At 50.6% G+C, this 20544-nt stretch overlaps 1 protein-coding gene across 1 annotated transcript in view; it reads right to left on the minus strand.

Moving 5' to 3' along the window:
• The window catches only part of pde1cb (phosphodiesterase 1C, calmodulin-dependent b), a gene marked incomplete at both ends in the record, with an annotated part of 313514 nt that extends 312574 nt beyond the window's left edge, over positions 1 to 940 (minus strand). Inside the window, 1 exon segment of the mRNA XM_084327584.1 lies at positions 856 to 940. Coding sequence (XP_084183710.1) covers positions 856 to 940 — 85 coding nt within the window.
• Between the last annotated feature and the right edge of the window lie 19604 nt (positions 941 to 20544).

Here is a 20544-nt window from a genome sequence, read left to right on the forward strand (position 1 = left end):
TCAATCTAATCTAATCTAATCTAACCTAATCAATTAACATGTTGATACATGTTCTATAGTTTGACAGCCTTGAGGAAGGATCTCAACCCCTCGCTCAGTGGGCTCCTTTACATCTACTGTATATTTCTTCAACACTCCATCGCCTTCCAATCCCCCCCTTCCTCTCTCTCTCTGTCTCTTTCTCTCTTTCTCTCTCTCTCTCCCCGGGGAGGGGGGACCATAATGAGGCGAGCGGCATATGAAGTTCATCAACACGCTCCGTGGTTGTCAAGACAATGGAATGAAAGTCCTCTGTGATGTCACACAGCGAGGCTTTACACTGAGCCCCCCCCCCTGTTTCCATGGCGTTCTGCGCGGGCGATATGGAGATAAGGCATCCAACTTCAGCAGGACCAAGGCTGGAATATGAAGTACGTTACGAGATCATTCTGTCAGCGCCGGCACCTCTCCATCTCATCTTCATACAGTACCCTCTCTCTCTCTCCTCTCTCTCTCTCTCTCTCTCTCTCTCTCTCTCTCTCTCTCTCTCTCTCTCTCTCTCTCTCTCTCTCTCTCTCTCTCTCTCTCTCTCATACCAGACCACACCTCTACCGTACTCTACCGTACTCTCCCTCTCTACCGTACTCTCCTCTCTCTCTCTCTCTCTCTCTCTCTCTCTCTCTCTCTCTCTCTCTCTCTCTCTCTCTCTCTCTCTCTCTCTCTCTCTCTCTCTCTCTCTCTCTCTCTCTCTCTCTCACACACACACACACACACGCAGATTCTACTCTTTGCCGCTTATTCTCTCTCAGACGTCCAAACTCACAAACATCTCCTCTCGCCGCCCTCTCCGCCTCCTCCTCTGTCCTCCCTCCTTACCGATGGTGATGTTGAAGCCGTCGATGCTGAAGGTGGCACTCCGTCCCTTCCTGAAGTGCTGCTTCTTGGAGTTGGCTGCTTCCATGGCTTTTGGACGCCTCCCGTTCACTCGCGCATGCACCTTTGGTCCGTTTTCTCCTCTTCTGTCTCTCTTTCTCTCTTTCTCTCAGCTATTGCCTCTCGGTTCGAGGTCTTAAGAGGTGGGGGGGGGGGGGGGGGTGCTGGGGTGGGAAAAGCCTCTGGAAATGAGGAGGTATTCCTTAGACCCTCATTAGTCTCAGAGAGTGCTAAGGAGAGCTGTCATAAGAGATGGGAGGCAGTTGTTCTGACCGGACTCCGAGCGAGTGAATTGTCCTCAATATACCTCCAGTTCCTTTGCCTCTGATCTCCACCCTGTCCCTGTCCTTGTCCACACCTCTCTTCTCTCTCTCTTTGTCCTTCTTTACCGGTTGTTCGCTTGACAGAAGTCTCTTGATTTGTTTTGCTTCTCTCTCCCTCTCTCTCACACACTCTCTCTCACACACTCTCTCTCACACACACTCTCTCTCTCTCTCTCTCTCTCTCTCTCTCTCTCTCTCTCTCTCTCTCTCTCTCTCTCTCTCTCTCTCTCTCTCTCGGCTCCCGAGAGATGCGTGTGTGTGTGGGGGTGGGGGGGCACATCTCTTGAGGGTGCCTAAGTGAACGTGGCTCCTCATGCTGTGCTGACTAGCATATACAGTACAAGCAGACAGTACTGGTTCTGGTGGTGGTGGGGGGGGGGGGGGGGGGGGGGGGTGCAGGGGACATGTCCCGCTCAATATTGAGATTGAGAAGAGGTAAATTTGTCTCCCTCAAAACATATAGCTAATATGAAAGACACCCCCCCTCCCCAAAAGAGTTGAGCTAAGCTAAAAAAAAAGGCATATAAAGTCACACAGCATATAAAATCATAACAATAAGACAACGAGATGAGGCAAAGAGCCACGATAACAAATAAATAAAAAAACATGTACAACTTGATTGACAAAGGTTGGAGATTATGGTTTTTAACTCTGCAACAGACGGAGAGTCTCAAACGTTAAGGACTGTTGGAGTTAACTTCATTCCATGAGCTAGAGGGGCATCATAGAGATTTACCCTGTTCCGAGCAAACTCTGGGGAACTTAAGGACCAGCCAGTCACTAGAACGGGTTCCATAGGTTCCATGGTTCCCTCGGGATGAATAAAGTATTTCTATTCTATTCTAAAATTACATTCCAATAATGATGTAGTATAAGCAGGTAGCTTACCAACAACAATGATGTAGTATAAGGAGGTAGCTTACCAACAATGATGTAGTATAAGGAGGTAGCTTACCAATAATGATGTAGTATAAGGAGCTAGCTTACCAATAATGATGTAGTATAAGGAGGTAGCTTACCAATAATGATGTAGTATAAGGAGGTAGCTTACCAATAATGATGTAGTATAATGAGGTAGCTTACCAATAATGATGTAGTATAAGGAGCTAGCTTACCAATAATGATGTAGTCATAAGGAGCTAGCTTACCAATAAGGGCCTTGTGGTGGTGTATTTCTATATAAACCAAAAGGCCTTATGTTTGTCCTCCAGCAGCTGGACAGCTGCTAGGAAGTGATGACCTCAGATACACTTTTGTTCACATGCCTAACCTTTAGGGTTTGACTTAAGGCTAAGTGTTTTAAGGCCATTATCTTCATGACAAGTTGGGGGATGTTTTGTTTCAAGAGATTGTTTTAACCTGATAAGCTGTAAACCGTATTTCGCCTAAAGCTACATGCCTAAGTAAATGGAAGATTGCTCCACTTCTGCAAGGTCAATTGCATGTTATTGGTATCTAGGAACATCTAGGGACCTGGGGGTATGTATTCCCAGTGTCAGAAATATTGTGTCTGTTACTAGGCTTGAGTAAATTGTAATGAAGAAAAGGAGATATAAATTATGATTTATGATTTTGCATCTTTGATCAAATTGATACGGGTAGGAGAAAATGCTCACTGAGCTCATTCACCACCTTATTGAGATCATGTGTACAAAAAATCTAAGCAAATGAACCGCGGGAAGATTACAGAAGGATTTGTAGACACAGTAATTATTGATAATCGATTTTAATTATAAATTCATATTTGACCTTGAACTTGACCTTGACCTTATTATGGCCAAATCATACATCTATGGATAGGGAAAATGCTCCTCTTTCCAATGGCAGGGTTGTATCTGGATTTAGTCATTTCCTTGCGGTTTTTACGATAAATAGCATTTTCCGATAAATTTGTATTTCCGATAAATCGTAATAAAACATTGGTAAAAATGAAAATATACACTTTGACTACTGTTTTTGATAGGGTTATGGTCTTTACTCTTGGCTACAAAAAAAAGATTTTTAAAAACATTGACCTCTTAACATCCAAGGGCCGACATGTGAACGATTCTTTGCCGACCTCTATGGATAGAATTAAAGCCCTATTTGTTGCCTGTCGATTGCCCTTTCAGGTGACAAAATCCGTTCCGCGGTTCTCGAGTTACATGCCGATATGCGAGGCGTGCCCCAAAGTACACAAAAGTACACATTACCACCCCCGACTCCCGGGGCTTTAGCTCCGTCAATCATTTGGCGATCTCGAAAATCTTTGCACAGGGTTGTAGCCAATGAGTGTGGCTTTCCAATGATACCCCATGATATGATAATTGGGAATCTAATACGGTCTCTATTGATCGATTTATGATAAAGAAAAGCAGGGTCCCCCTATTAAGGCTTAACAGTGGGCTGTCTTGAGGTATAAAAGGAGACTATTTGTAACATTGAGAATTAGACAAAACTCAAGAAGAGAAGGGTCCACGTTTTGACCAGTCTTGTCCTGGTGCATATAAAGTTTTTGTTGAACGCACCAACGGAGTCCAACGGTTTTTCTCTCTCATATTAATCTTCAAAAAGAGATTCTACAGCCTTAAAAATGAACAAATACCAGTGTCTGTTGCGCCTCTCCATTAGAGAGGACCAACCAACGTTCTCATAAAGGTCAGTGATGAGTGTTGTGTCTATCATTAGTGATGAATCTGACGGCAGAGTGATAAACAGAGTCCAGAGTTCACAAACACACTCTCTCACTGTATTTATTTACAGTGTTATTGCGTCTCTCTCCAGGGAGCTGCCAAACCCACTGACATATTAATATTGATGTTGTGAATCAGAGCTCACATGTCAGGCTTCGTCTTCAGTGTTTCAACGATCGTTTGATCAATTGATATTAGAAGTATAACTCTTACCTTCATGTAATACTAACCAAACTCCAAAACTCATCATTTAATCATGGCCTAAATTATGGGTCGGCTAAAATATATATTTTTTGTCACCCAGAAGTTCCCACATTAACTCTTTGACTGCCACGCTGTTTTCCATCTTTACTTCCTGGAGCCAGCATATTTTTTACCATTTTCACAATGTTTGCAGACCCATCGTATATTCTATATTATAGCCAGGGCCGCCTGGGAGAAATGCGAGGCCCTGTGCAAGATTGAAACGCGAGGCGTTTTTTTTTTTCTTTTTTTTTTACCTTTAGGGGGGGGCCTTTTTTTTCATACAGTCAACATATTCTTAAATAATAGCGCTGCCCGAGGCTGGGCATGATACAGTCAACATATAGCAAGAGAGAGAGAGAGAGAGAGCGAGAGAGTCCCGTTCTACAGTCAATATACAGTGTTATCGCTTTGTAACACTGTACAAATTTCTCCACAACACACATGTACAAGTGGCAGTTATGCAGAAAATCCAGCAAGGGAAGAAGCAGTGTAGAAAACAGGTGGAGTTTTTGCCTAGCAATGGGAATGCTTTGGCTGTACTGTGTAGATAGAAGTACACACTCTAGTGTTGATGTCTTTGTTTACAAGGCTTCGGGTATGGTTGCTCTGCTAAAACACAGTAGAGCAGCTGTGTGCACATCCAACCTGTTTTAGGCCAGGTGCAGGATAAAACTAAATGTGACTGAAGGAAAAATTGCAATGAACTGACCGACACAATTGACAACTATAAGCAATGCAATGCTCAGAGAGAGAGAGAGAGAGAGAGAGAGAGTCTGTGATGATCCAGACAGAGAGAGTCTGTGGTCCAGAGAGAGAGAGATGAGTCTGTGGTCCAGACGAGAGAGAGAGAGAGAGAGAGAGAGATGGGTCTGTGGTCCAGACAGAGAGAGAGAGAGAGAGATAAGCAAGACAGCTAAGATGAGCCCTAAAGGATATTCAACTTTTAATGGAAGAACAAAACAGAAGGAAAAGATAACTTCAAATGCAACATGAATATACATAGATCCAAAAGGACAAAGATCAACACTTAAATCCAAGAGAAGAGGATCTATACGAGAGAAAACAAAGTAGCAAGGAGCCAACGGCCGACATCAGCTAAGGAGGCTAACTGCAAATAGAGTAGCCAGGTACTGACACCAGGTACACACCGTTAGCTACGACAGCTAGCCGGCCCGCTTTGGCTCAATATAACGTTAGCTACGTTAGCTAGCCGGCCCGCTTTGGCTCAATATAACGTTAGCTACGTTAGCTAGCCGGCCGCTTTGGCTCAATATAACGTTAGCTACGTTAGCTAGCCGGTCCGCTAGCTCAACATAACATTAGCTACGGTTAGCTAGCCGGCCCGCTTTGGCTCAATATAACATTAGCTACGTTAGCTAGCCGGCCCGCTCGGCTCAACATAACGTCTACGACAGCTAGCCGGCCCGCTAGCTCAACATAAGGGTAGCTACGATAGCTAGCCGGCCCACTGGTCCAACAGAACGTCAGCTACGATAGCTAGCCGGCCCGCTGGCTCCACATAACGTTAGCCAACATAACGTAGCCACGATAGCTAGCCGGCCCAAGAGAAGGAGAGAGAGAGATATCTCCACGGCGGGAATAGAATAGAGTGCATTAAAAACTCACCAAACGTCCAAGAGGATGGAGACAACCGCGTGGAGTTGACGAAGTTCATCTGCCAAACGACCGTCCTCTTCATCTTGGCATAACAATGCTGCACGCGCTCTCTCTAGGTTAGCTAACGCTAGTTAGCCTTTAGCTAAACTACTAGCCGACATGGCTATCCCGACTGAACCACACGTTAGCACTCGATATTATAACATAGCTAAAGCTAACTAGTCCCTGCCTTTAGCTAAGCCGACATGGCTAGCCTGACTGAACTTTCTAACATGCAACAACTTTCATCTTCAGTCCATCTGCCAAACGACGTCCTCTTCGTCTTGGCATAACCTCCAATGCTGCACACGCGAAATAGTCAGACGCAGCTGACGGCGCACGCCGGCCAACTGTACACATGTAACCCCTCCCTTCGTTGAAACCAATAGTATGTCTGCTGCAGAGCCCCAGAGCTCCAATAGTGTATCTGCAGAGCCGCAGAGCCAGGAACAAGTCAGACACATTCTACAAACGTGTCTAATGTGAAATATATAAGCATATAAGCAAAACTAGATTTTAGGTCTGTGATGAAAAGGGGCCTCGCGGGAAGGGGGGCATTGCAAAAAAAAAAAGAAAAAAAAATTGTGCGAGTGTGTGTGTGTCTCTCTCTCTCTCTCTCTCTCTCTCCCCCTCCCTCTCTCTCTCTCTCTCTCTCTCTCTCTCTCTCTCTCTCTCTCTCTCTCTCTCTCTCTCTCTCTCTCTCTCTCTCTCTCTCTCTCTCTCTCTCTCCACCCCCCCTCTCTCTACTGGTACAATCAATCCCCTAAATGTCCCCCAACACCAGAATCACATTAACCCAAGATAATTCACAAAAAAGACAGGGGATTTAGCAGCGTTATCCCTGGAGGTCAGGCACTAATCAGCCTCCACAGGAAACAGTACCTGCCTCTCTCTCTCTCTCTCTCTCTCTCTCTCTCTCTCTCTCTCTCTCTCTCTCTCTCTCTCTCTCTCTCTCTCTCTCTCTCTCTCTCTCTCTCTCTCTCTCTCTCTCTCTCTCTCGCTCGCTCTCTCTATGTCTCTCTCTCTCTCTCACTCTCTCACACACAGACTCTCACACAGTACCTGCCGCGGCAATCTAAAGAAAATATATATAGTTTACACAACAATTTACATGATTTTGTCCGTCCCATGCCATCAGATAAATACATACAACCTGATTAATGCATACTGTAGCATCTCACTTACAGTAGCGGGACTGAGGGACGCAATCACTCGGTCGCCTGGTAATCAGAATGTTCCCGGTTCAATTCCGGCTCCTGCCAGGTAGCGTGTCAAAGTGTCCTTGAGCAAAGACACTTAACCCCTAACTGCTCCCGATGAGCAGGTCGGCAACCTTGCATGGTTGCCTCCGCCGTCGGTGTGTGAATGTGTGCGTGAGTGGGTGAATGTGAGACATAATTTGTAAAGTGCTTTGGATAAAAGCACTTTATAAATGTAGTCCAATTAGGAATCATCCAATGCTAAGATAACACTATACGGTTCAGGGCGGCAGGGCTGGACTAATAGCGTGCTCGGTCGGTCTTCATCAGAGGTCGTAAATCGATCACATGGTATATACGAGGTGATATCATCCGGTGGGCTAAGTTAGGTCGTAAAGTCAGCACCAATCAGATCCAAGGCAGCAGATTCAACCAGATTTATAACATTTATTTTGTGTTGCAGACTCTATTTTTAGGAATCCCAACATGTCAACATCATTTTTCTGATGGGTGTCTCATGATGCTCCATGTTCATAATGAATTATGTTTGCACCACAGAAGGTCGATTAAGGTGAAAGGTCCCCGATCCTTCACAAACTCACAAACTCGAGTGCAACTTCCTGGCGGTAAGCTCAGAAATGTCTCTTTAGATAGTAGAGTCTATGTCTAAATAGTAATCTCAAACCACCGAAGTCGGCCCATGTCACCCCACTTCTTAGGGATCTGCACTGGCTCCCCATGGCCGCACGTATCCGCTTCAAGGCCCTCGACCTAGCATACCGTGCGGCAAAGGGAAGGGCTCCCGCTTACCTCTGGTCAATGGTCTCTAACTACACACCCTCAAGACCCCTACGCTCTGCATCCTCTGGCCGCCTCAGATCTACTCCTATCCAAGCTCCGGGAGGGTCATCAAAGAGAAGTCGCCTATTCTCAGTCCTTGCCCCACAATGGTGGAATGAACTACCCACCCCAGTTAGGACAGCCGAAACCCGTCCAATCTTTCGCACACTTCTTCAACCATTATCTGAAATAATAAAAAAAATAATAATAAAAAAATATCTAACCCTAACTAACCTTACTGTCATGCACTAATAATAATAAACTAACCTACACTGTAACACGCAACACTTTGATGAACATTGTTACTCAGCTGATAGAGTTGTACCCTTCCTGATGACTTGTCGTACAGAACTTGTAAGTCACTTTGGATAAAAGCGTCAGCTAAATGACTAAATGTAAAATGTAAATGTAAATGTAGTAAGACAAAAATATAGTAGGCACATTTGTAACCCAAACGGGCACTGCCAATTCCAAGCCCCACCCTCTCTTTGCTTGACTGAGAAAAGCAGAAGTTGTGATTGGAGGGCCAATAAGGAGCCAGAGAAAAAACTCTGCTTGACTGAGGAAAGGATCAAGAAAACATTGGGATCTGTATAACAGACCTTTAAATCCGTAATTATCGGAATTCTACAGTAGGGCTTGACTAATGAGATGTTTGGTGTTGTGACTCCCACCTCGTCCCAACTCATCGAGTCTAATCAGACGCGATTGGGAGCAGCTGGGCGCACGCGGGGTAGCACATGGAGGGAGAAACACCGGCAGCATAAAGAGCCCGACAGCCCGTCGTTCAGTGCTTGTTCGTACTGATCACTTGTGGATACCCCCCGCGCTCGGATTAACACCGTTTCACTTCCTGCGTGAATGGACTTTGTACTCGGACATTTCTCCAACCTCGGTTACCGGACTGGTTAGTACACGCAAACAAACAACAGCCTGACACATTTACATTTTACACCACATTAGTTTTACATGTTAGACATACGCATCCACACACATAGGTTATTCTGAATTACACACCTCATTCACATGTTTCTTGCTGGCACACACACACGTCCCCCACTTAGGCCCCGTTAGGATATTATTGTTTATTTCCCAGTATTCCCTTGTTGTATATATTTCTATTGAATCTGGTTTATTTATCATCTGTTTCCTGTGTCTGTCTGTCCCTGGGTACTGCCACTTTTGACCACTTGGTTCGACCGTAACAGAACACCGGGGCAGACGGGCACAGGCAGTACACCGGGGCAGACGGCCAGTCAGACGTCCGCTTTAAGTAACAAATTTCCCCCTCAGTAGAAAAGCTAGTGCTTGATCATTCCACCCAACTAGCCTCCCTGCAGCTGACCAAGGCTTTTCCCTCGGTCCAAGGACACATTGCCGAGCTCCAGAGCTCGTCTCGCGCCACCACTGCCGCGCTCACTTCCCAAGTGACTCAAACTAACTCTCTGTTAACTGTAGTTACCTCCATCCAGCAAAGACTGGATACGCTCAGCGGTGGAGATCCGGTCTCTGTTCCCCCTGACGCTCCCCCCACTGACCCTGCTCCTCCGGGGCCAGTTGTCCCCCGTCTCGTAACACCTCGTCGTGAATTTAGTTTTGTGTTCGACCACCCCACTGATGGCGAAGATGCGGCTAGTAAGCTGCTAGTACTCCAGCAGGGTCTCAGGTCCGTGGCTGACTACACCCTGGAGTTTCGGGTCCTCACCGCGAACAGCAGATGGGGGGACGTAGCACTCCGCTGCCACTAGAGGAAAGGACTGTGTGAAGCGGTCAAAGATTTGATCGTCAGAGATCGTCCACAGTCGCTCCACGATCTGATCACCCTGGCCCTGCAGATGGATGAGCGACTCCGGGAGCGCCGCCAAGAGCCAAGTCACTCTGCTGGATCCCTCCGCTCGGTCCCCCGCCAAGTGCCCACTCCGCTCGGGTCTACAACCACCCACTGGGGTTCACCCCCTCGATCCCCCATGCTCCCTCCAGCCCCATCCACGGCAGCGTCGGGGGAGGAGCCAATGCAGATTGGCCGGTCTCGCCTCTCTCTGGAGACGAGAGAGCAGAGGATGCGTGACCGACTGTGCCTCTACTGTGGGAAGTCCGGACATTTTCTCAGAGCATGTCCGGCTCGCCCAAACGACCCCTCTCACCAATAGGGGGAATATTGGTGAGTAGCGCCTCGTTTCCCCAACCCAAGGAAGGCTTCAACCGACTTTTCCCTGCCACTCTCTCCTGGGGCGAGAACTCTCTCTCCGCGAGTGTGCTCATCGACTCTGGTGCTGACGAGTGTCTTATGGACATCACTCTCGCTCATCAGGCCGGGATTCCCCTCGTTCCCCTTGGTACCACCTTGTCACCTCAGGCTATAGACGGGCGACCTTTGGGTAAGATTACGCACAGCACTGAGTCCCTCACACTCACACTGTCAGGTAATCACGTTGAGTCAGCATGGTTTTTGGTGTTACATGCGCCCACTGCACCTCTGGTGTTAGGCAGGCCGTGGTTGGAGAGACACGACCCCCACATCTCCTGGGCCATGGGACGGATATTGGGTTGGAGCATAGCTTGTCATGCCAATTGTCTGCACTCCGCCCTCTCTCCGTCCAGTAGCCCCAGAGCCGTGGTCTCTCCCCCGGATATCTCTGGTGTTCCCTCTGTTTATCACAACTTAGCCCAGGTATTTAGTAAGGACCATGCCCTTTCACTTCCCCCTCACCGGCCTTATGACTGTCCCATCAACCTCCTTCCCGGGGCGGCCCTCCCCACGGGTCAGCTGTATAATCTCTCAGTCCCGGGGAAGGAGGCAATGCAAATGTAGCAGGGTGGATTATCCCTGCTTCGTGGGAACGGTTGCTGGCAGTCACAAGGTAGCTGGACACAGTAGAGCTCCGTCTGACTGCACCCTCGTCTTTGGGCCTGGAGCGTCAAACTGGGACCCGGTAGTGGGAGTGAATGGGGCCCGGGATTTACCAACCTGGTTTGGTACTCTGGTCCTCCTCGCCTCTCCGGGGCGGTCAGCAGTACTCCCCAACTCGCTCTCACTTCCCTGATTACCTCCGTGGGCCCTCCCACACCTAGTGACTGATATGCCTAAATAGATTTGTTCCTCCCGCAAGCAGTACCCTCCCTTGATGACCACTAGAAACCTTACAATGAAAAGGGGAGAGTTGGGTAGGAAGGGGTTAATCATATATACGTTACCCACACCAAAAGAGTTAATACTGGGCACAGGAATGGACACACACACAGAATCCCATCTAATGTTTAATGTTAGTTGTACGGTTTAGTTACAATGATTTAATAGGAGTGGTCAAATGGACTGAAGTCCCACTATAGCTCCGTTTGTAACTCAATACCTCATAGACACATATATTATACACCCACCTCTGGGTTAGTATCAGGGATAATATACTTCAATGTGTTTGACTCATCACCCACGTCTGGGTCGGTACCATGTGTAATACCTAGTGGTGTTCCACAAGGAAGCATACTAGGACCGCTACTGTTCCTAATTTATGCAAATGACATGTCGTCAGCTTGTGACTGCAACTTGTTCCTGTTTGCGGACGACTCAGCCCTGCTGGTCTCTGACAAGAACAAGTTACAGGTTGAAAAAACCCTCAGCTCGGAACTAGGCAGAATCTGCATATGGCTCGCTGATAACAAACTATCATTACACATGGGCAAAACAGAGTCCATTCTCTTCGGTTCAAATAACAAACTCAGCAAGACCGACGGCTTCTCAGTTACAGTGGGTGACAATATTGTCACAAGGAAAGATGAAATTACCTACCTGGGTTCCATCCTAGAGGCTAATCTCTCCTGTGACAAAATGGCATCCAATGTAATAAAAAAAGTCAACCAACAAACTCGATTCTTGTACCGGATCTCCTCTCTGGTAAACAAGAATACCCTGAAGACTCTGGCAGGAGCACTCATTCAGGGGTACTACGACTATGCTTGCACCTCATGGTACCAAAGCACCTCAAAGGCGCTAAGAACAAAATTACAAACATCTCAAAACAAACTGGTCAGACTACTGCTTGACCTTACTCCTAGAACCCACCTCACCCCTGCTCACTTTGACAACCTAGGATGGCTTAGAGTAGACGACAGAGTACAGCAACTTGCAATGGGCCTGGTCTACAAGATACACTACACGACCAAGGTACCCATGTACATGTCAAAATACTTCCCAAAGGTCAGTGAATACCACGATCACAACACCAGAGGGAGCTCCACAAATCATGTTAAACCCAGATTCGGCTCAAATAAGGGACTAAACACGTTTCGCAATTATGCCACATCAATGTGGAACGCCCTACCCAAAGCTGTAAAGGAATGTGGATCACTACCCACTTTCAAAACCTCTCTCAAGGGACACCTACGGGAGACTGCAATTCAACACTGGCCCCTGTAAATATCCTAAACCCAATCCCCTCCAATGTACAGTCATTTACCTAGTATGGTTTTGTCAATAGTCCAATGTACAATTTTGTTTGTTTGTACAGTGTCTCCCCCCCCCCCCCCCCCCTCAATGTACAGTTTTACTTGTTTATACAGTGTGCCCCCCCCCCCCCCCCAACCACCTCCAATGTAAATTACCCAGTATGGTTGTCAATATCCCAATGTACCCAACCCCCCCCACCCAACCTCCTCCAATGTACAGTTTCTACGTCAAATGTATATACTCCCTTTTCTTGACTCCTTCTGTATCACAAACAGTACTGTATTTGCAAATCTGGTATGTCATAAATGTATAGATGTAGCAGTACTGACTATCTGTATGTCATGTATGTCATATATGTCCTGATGAATTGAAAATGGGGGACCCTGATGTAAACAAGACGAAAGTCTTTCTCTGGTCTGCATCCCCTTAACAATTGTGTGTATTGAGCTGTACTGTATTGTACCCATTCTGCAATCTGTTAATAAAGTTTTCAATCAATCAATCAATCAACCTCTATCAGGCTTTAATTATATGGCAAGAACAGTACCTCTCTAAGGCTTTACTTATGATGCACCAGGTCTGTAACCTCCCCACAGGGAAAGGGTTAATTAGATGGGAAAATATGATTAAAGAACAAACACGTTATCACACTCAAAGGAAACCAAAAATGTGGGCCCACAGTACCTAACAGAAGTCCTAAACTAATGCCGGCATGTATTGTTTATGGGGTACCCCTGGGAACTGTAGTTAGCAACGTTAGCTTCGCCCGCAGGCCGCATCACACTGTGTACCGTGCAATAAGATCCTGGGCACCGAAGCCCTAATGTACTCAACCAAGATGGCGGCCTTGCCGCGCCACCACCGTCCGAACGCTCTCATTGCGGGCGCTAGCAAGCGGGGCTGGAGCAGAGGGGCAGTAGTGAGCTGAGAGCGTGTGCTGGGTGTTGGCGACCTCTGCCAGTCGGGACGACCTCCCGTGTTTGACTGAAGACAGCCGGTGCAGACTGGTTGTAGACAGCCGGTGCAGAGTCGACACACATCCATACACTTGCCTTCACTCACACTGAAGCTACACTCTGGGTCCCAAACAGCCCACCTGTTACACGGTTATACTGTGGCGCAACGTGGTTGACTATACCACCGGTCTTCTTCAACGCCTCGCGCTCGGGGTACTCTGGAGTCAATCTAGCCGTTAGCAGCATGCTACTTATACCGTCACGCTGCTACTATAACCCGCTACCTATGGACGTTAGCCTTTGGGTTCAGTTTCTCTTACCCACGCACTATCACGGATACTCCTAGGATAACCCGTCACTAGCAAGTATGTCTCGTAACCCGTCGCTCGCTCCGGCGGGGCTCTCTGGTGGTTCTTTAACGGGGCTATTCCAAAGCACCTTCCGTTGTTGCTGCGACCATTCACGGCTACATCCCAAGCCGAAGAGAGCTTCCGTTCTTCCCACCTCCAGGTGATTCCCTCTTCCTCGCTGCCTGCCTCTCTCCTGTACACTCTCTGCCTGCCACCGCCCCCTGCTGGTACCGCCAACTAGTCACACAGGGAAAAGGATGGGTGCATATGATCCAGAGATACTGTGTATAATCCATATTCCAGCCGATAGAAGAAGGAGGAGCACGCGTCATTGTTCGTGAGAATATCAATGGAAACTAGTCAACATGTCTTTGTGCACAAAGGGGAGATAAAAAGGCAAGTCAGCACTTCTGAATAATAGCCATATTTTCAGGGTGCTACACATAACTATGTTTCCGAGTCCTTAGCCTCAGGTATTATGAGACCATTGTCTTTCCCCCTTGCGGCGGGCCTCTTCTTTGTGGCGAAGAAGGATGGCAGCCTGAGGCCCTGTATTGATTTTCATAAGTTGAACGACATCACAGTTAAGAATAAGTACCCACTCCCACTTATGAGTTCCACTTTCGAGCCACTCACTCAGGCCCGGGTGTTTACTAAATTAGATCTTAGGAATGCCTATCACATTTTGAGTACCTTGTCATGCCCTTTGGCCTCTCATTTTCCAGGAGTTGGTTAACAACGTGCTGAGGGCGGTCCACGCCGCCCTAAAGGAGTGGAGAGATTGGCTGGAGGGAGCAAAGCTGCCGTTCCTTGTTTGGTCAGACCACAAGAATCTGACCAATCCTCCCGTAGCAAGGCCTCCCACCGCCCACCGGCAGGCCTCCTATGCCCCCTACAAATCCCCAGTCGGCCCTGGTCACACATTGCCCTAGACTTCGTGATGGGCCTTCTCTTGTCCCGTGGTAAGGACACCATCCTGAACCTCGTTGACCGGTTTTCCAAGGCCTAGCCCACACAACATCGTCTCCGACCGGGGTACCCAGATCATCTCGAAGGTGTGGCAGGCCTTCTGTATGGGTATTTGGGCCACGGTCAGTCTCACCTCTGGATACCACCCCCAGTCTAACGGGCAAGCAGAGCGAGCCAACCACACCACATTAGTTATACATGTTAGACACATCCACACACATGTGAATTACACACCTCATTCACATCTTCCTTGCTGGCACACTTCAGGACGTCCATGGAAGTCGCCGCTGTTGTGTATCTCTATCATCCGTTGGAGCTGTGCCTCGTTGCCCGCTTTGCGCATTTGCGCTTTGGTGAGTTTTTGGAACGAACCTTTTGGATTCTCTGTTTTCTGTGTGTTTGGATAACACTGAAGATTTGCCGTTTTTGTTTTGTACTGGACTCAGCTAAACTTGTGTGTTGGTAACACTGAAGATTAAGTCACGTGGGATTGTACTGGGCTCAGCTAAACTTGTGTGTTGGTAACACTGAAGATTAAGTCACGTGTGTTTATACTGGACTCAGCTAAGGAGGACTGGACTGCCTCTGTATTCCGTTGGCTTGTTTATTGACCACTCTCTCTCTCTCTCCGTTCGTCCCCGAGTTGGATCCTGGAGTAGCTGCAGAGCCGCAGAGGCAGTGGCGCTTCGCCGCTTCGCCGCTTCTCCATCTCAATACCGGGACGATCTGCAGAGCCGCAGACAACTCTGCCAAGAACATTCTCCCCTTTGTTGTTCTTAATGTTATTTCGCTCAGTCCTGTTTCAGAAATAAATACGCCCTAGACTTTGGCTAACTCTGAACTACCTGTCTGTGCCGTGCTGTTGGGGTCGGTTTCAAACCATAACATTACGACCCGACCATGACGACCCCAGCCGACACAGACAGGGTCAAGGCAGCGTTGGCGGTCCAGATCGAATTGACCAACGACCACAGCCTACAGTTAGGTGCGGCTGCTGTGCAGGACCTCCGGGCTCAGGTCCAGCCTATTCAGGAGTCCCTTAGCTCTCTGGCTACCCTGCAGACAGCCCAGGGTAATCAGCAGGCTGATATTCTGCACCAACTACAGAGGTTGAGTGAAGCACTTAACGCCCTGCTTGTAACCCCACCTACTCCAGGAGTCTCGGCCAGAGCACCACCCGCAGTCGTGGCGGACCCCGCGCCTCCTGACCTCGCACCTCGGGAGCCCCGTCTCTCCGAACCACGTTGGTTTGACGGTAACTTCGAGGATTGTGCCACATTCATCATGCAATGTGAGTTGGTTTTCCTTCATCAACCCAGCCGATTTACTTCAGAGGGAGCCCGAGTGGCTTACATGACTAACCTGCTCTCAGGCCGAGCAGCACAGTGGGTTACTGCCTCCTGGTCAATGAGGGCTGATTTTTGTTTTTCCTACCCAGACTTCGTGGCAGAGCTCCGCAGGGTTTTCCACCACCCAGCTCGTGGCCAGGACCCAGGAGCTCGGTTGGGCACCTTCCGGCAGGGCAGTGGCAGTGTCACCGACTACGCGCTGGAGTTCAGACTGGCCGCAACGGAGAGCGGTTGGAACGATCAAGCGCTTCGTCTCACCTTCCTGAGGGGGCTCAACGACGCAGTAAGGGACCAGCTCGCGACCCGTGAGGAGCCCGATTCCCTCGAGGGCCTATTCGACCTCGCAATTCGCATCGACGGACGCCTCCGGGAGAGAAGGCGTGAGAGAGCCCGACTGGGACCCCCAGACGTTCCCCAGACCCCCCGCACTCGTGACGGTACTGCGGTCCGTCCTGCTCCCTCCGCAACTGGTGGCCCCTTCCCCTCCCGTTCGGTGCCCGAGGAGGAACCCATGCAGCTGGGACGCACACACCTTAGCCAGGCTGAACGGGAGGCCAGGTTCAGGTCCGGCCTTTGCCTCTACTGCGGCCGGGATGGACACCGTATCTCCAATTGCCCCACCCGGCCAAAAGACCAGGCTCGCCGGGACCCCGGGAGATCCTGGTGAGCCATTTTTCTTGTTCCCACACCCGTGCACCACCTAACCGTCTGACGAGCGTCACCCTAGCCTGGGCGGACCAACGGGCGACGGTGGAGGCACTCATTGACTCGGGTGCTGATGAGAGTTTCCTGGATTTCGAGTTTGCCACCCAGGCCAACATTCCACTTGAGGACCTCGAGAGACCCTTGGAGGTGTTCGCGTTGGACCAGCACCACCTGGCTGTCATCACTCAACGCACCTGTCCAGTCCTTCTCACCATTGCTGGTAACCACGTTGAGAGACTACAGTTTTTTATCACCAGATCCCCTCTTGTCCCTGTAGTCCTGGGTCGGCCCTGGCTCGCGCTGCATGAGCCCCACATCGCCTGGTCCTCCGGTACCATCAGGGGGTGGAGCTCCTCCTGTCATGCCCAGTGTCTTCATGCGGCATCCAGTCCCTCGCCCCGGAGTTCCCTTTGTGAGCCGCCCCCGGACCTCTCGACTATTCCCCCCGAATACCACGACCTCGAGGAGGTTTTCAGTAAGTCCCGGGCTCAGGCCCTTCCGCCTCACCGGCCTTACTACTGTGCCATCGACCTCCGCTCTGGGGCTCCCCTTCCCGGCAGCCGCCTCTACAGTCTGACCGTCCCTGAGAAGGCAGCGATGGATAAGTACATCTCTGAGTCCTTGGCAGCAGGCCTCATTCGGCCTTCCTCCTCCCCGGTGGCGGCCGGTTTCTTTTTTGTTGGGAAGAAGGATGGAGACCTTCGACCCTGCATCAACTATCGCCAACTCAACAAGATCACCATTAAGAACAAGTACCCTCTTCCTCTCATGAACTCCACCTTCGAGCCCCTCACCCAGGCTACCGTCTTCACCAAGCTGGACCTCCGGAGTGCCTACCATCTGGTCCGTATCCAAGAAGACGATGAATGGAAGACCGCCTTCAAGACTCCCAGGGGCCACTACGAGTACCTGGTGATGCCGTTCGGCCTCACCAACGCTCCGGCGGTATTCCAGGCGCTCATGAACGACGTCCTCCGTGACATGCTGGAGGAGTTTGTGGTGGTATACCTGGACGACATCCTCATCTTCTCCAAGACCCTCGAGGAACACATCCAGCATGTCCGCCGTGTGCTGGAGCGCCTCCTCCACAATCGGCTCTTCGTCAAGGCAGAGAAGTGCCGATTTCACTCCGACTCCGTCGATTACCTGGGCTTCATCGTGGAGAGCGGCTTGACCCGAGCTGACCCTCGCAAGATCCGGGCCGTGGAGGAGTGGCCGGAACCCACCTCTCGGAAAGAGCTACAGAGCTTCCTCGGGTTCGCAAACTTCTACCGAAGATTCATCCGGAACTACAGCCAGGTGGCGGAACCACTTACCAGGCTAACCTCTCCCTCCCTGCCGTTCGACTGGTCCCCAGCGGCTTGCGCTGCGTTCTGTTCCCTCAAAAAGAGGTTCACCACCGCCCCGGTCTTGCTCCACCCAGACCCCAAGAGACAGTTCATTGTGGAGGTGGACGCCTCGGATACTGGACTAGGGGCTATCTTGTCCCAGCGGTCGGCAACGGACCAGAAGGTACATCCGTGCGCCTTCTACTCACGTCGTTTCCTCCCTGCCGAGAGGAACTATGACATCGGCAATCGGGAGCTGCTGGCGGTAGTGGCTGCCTTGGAGGAGTGGCGTCATTGGCTAGAGGGGGCAGAGGAACCATTCACCATTTGGACGGACCACAAGAACTTGACGTACATCCGTGCTTCCAAGCTCCTCAACGGCCGGCAGGCAAGGTGGGCCAGCTTCCTCAGTCGGTTCGACTTCTCGCTGACCTTTCGCCCTGGGTCCCGCAACACGAAGGCCGACTCCCTGTCCCGGTTACACTCCAAGGGGGCTCCAACCACTGAGGATCCGACTCCCATCCTCCCAGAGGCTAGGGTGGTGGGAGTGGTCACCTTGGGCATCGAGGGGTTGGTAAGGCGTGCCGTACGCTTCCATCCCGCTCCCGGCAATGTACCTGTTCGTCGCCTCTTCGTCCCCGACTCAGTCCGGTCCCGGGTCCTCCAGTGGGGCCATACCAGCCGGTTCGCCTGCCACCCGGGCGTTCATCGCACGTTCTCCTTCCTGGCTCGTCGATTCTGGTGGCCCACCATGAGGAACGACGTCAAGGAGTTTGTTCTGGCCTGCGCGGTCTGCGCCAGCAGCAAGGCCTCCCACCAGGCACCCTCCGGGCTATTGCAGCCGCTTCCCATTCCGAGCCGCCCTTGGTCCCATGTGGCGTTGGACTTCATCACGGGTCTTCCTTTGTCCCAGGGGAACATGTGCCTACTGACCGCGGTGGATCGGTTCAGCAAGGGGGTTCACCTCGTGGCCCTTCCCAAGCTTCCCTCGGCTGCTGAGACAGCAGACCTCCTGACAAGCCACGTGTTCCGCCTCCATGGTTTTCCCCAGGACGTCGTCTCGGACCGGGGCCCCCAGTTCACTTCCCAGGTATGGTGGGCCTTTTGCAAGGGATTGGGGGCAACAGTCAGTCTTTCCTCTGGTTATCATCCCCAGACTAACGGACAAACAGAGAGGATGAACCAGAGCGTGGAGTCTGCTCTCCGTTGTGTGGCTGCCGAGACCCGCTTCCTGGAGCCGGTTCCTCCCCTGGGTCGAGTACGCCATCAACTCCCTGGTCAGTTCCGCCACCGGCCTCTCGCCTTTTGAGGTATCCCTGGGCTACCAACCCCCTCTTTTCCCTGCACAGGAGTCGGAGGTGGCAGTTCCCTCCGTGCAGGACCATCTCGACCGGTGCCGACAGGTCTGGGAGATCACCAGTCGTGGGGCTGACCGGCGCCGGATCCCTGCGCCGACGTACCACCCTGGGCAGAGGGTGTGGCTGTCCGCCAAGGACCTTTCCGCTTCGATCCTCGGCCAAGAAGATTAACCCCCAGTTCGTCGGTCCTTTTGAGGTTCTGAAGGTGCTCACTCCCGCGGCGGTGAGTCTTAAGCTTCCTGCGTCCATGCGCATTCACCCCTGTTTTCCATGTGTCCCGGGTAAAGCCTGTCTCCCTCAGTCCCCTGATGCCTCCTGCTCCGGACCCGCCTCCTCCCGAGATGGTGGACGGACACCCCCAGTGGCAGGTCCGTCGGCTTATGGACGTCCGACGGCGGGGACGGGTGTTCCAGTACCTGGTGGACTGGGAGGGATACGGCCCGGAGGAACGGAGCTGGGTCTCCCGCCAGCTCATCATGGACCCCGACTTGATCACCGACTTCCATCGTTCCCATCCGGACAGGCCGGGCCGGGCTGGTCGCCGGGTGGCTCCCGTGGAGGGGGGGGGTACTGTGAGGATTGGCCCATTCCCGCCACACGCTTCAAGGTACTGTGAGGAGGATTGGCTCATTGCCACCACACGCTTCTAGGTCAAGTACCAATTGCCGTCACGCACCTGTCGGTTGTTTGTAATCAGCGCCCAGAGCCCTTCATATACTCGGGTCTTTCTGTCAATCGTTGTTGGGTCGTTTTGGATTACCACTGCTACTGCCTGTTCCCCCCGTTGTTGTGCCTCGTCTGTTTTTCTTCAGGACGTCCATGGAAGTCGCCGCTGTTGTGTATCTCTATCATCCGTTGGAGCTGTGCCTCGTTGCCCGCTTTGCGCATTTGCGCTTTGGTGAGTTTTTGGAACGAACCTTTTGGATTCTCTGTTTTCTGTGTGTTTGGATAACACTGAAGATTTGCCGTTTTTGTTTTGTACTGGACTCAGCTAAACTTGTGTGTTGGTAACACTGAAGATTAAGTCACGTGGGATTGTACTGGGCTCAGCTAAACTTGTGTGTTGGTAACACTGAAGATTAAGTCACGTGTGTTTATACTGGACTCAGCTAAGGAGGACTGGACTGCCTCTGTATTCCGTTGGCTTGTTTATTGACCACTCTCTCTCTCTCTCCGTTCGTCCCCGAGTTGGATCCTGGAGTAGCTGCAGAGCCGCAGAGGCAGTGTCGCTTCGCCG

Source organism: Notolepis coatsorum (genome assembly GCF_963971535.1).
Source record: "Notolepis coatsorum genome assembly, chromosome: 13".
Lineage (NCBI taxonomy): Eukaryota > Metazoa > Chordata > Actinopteri > Aulopiformes > Paralepididae > Notolepis > Notolepis coatsorum.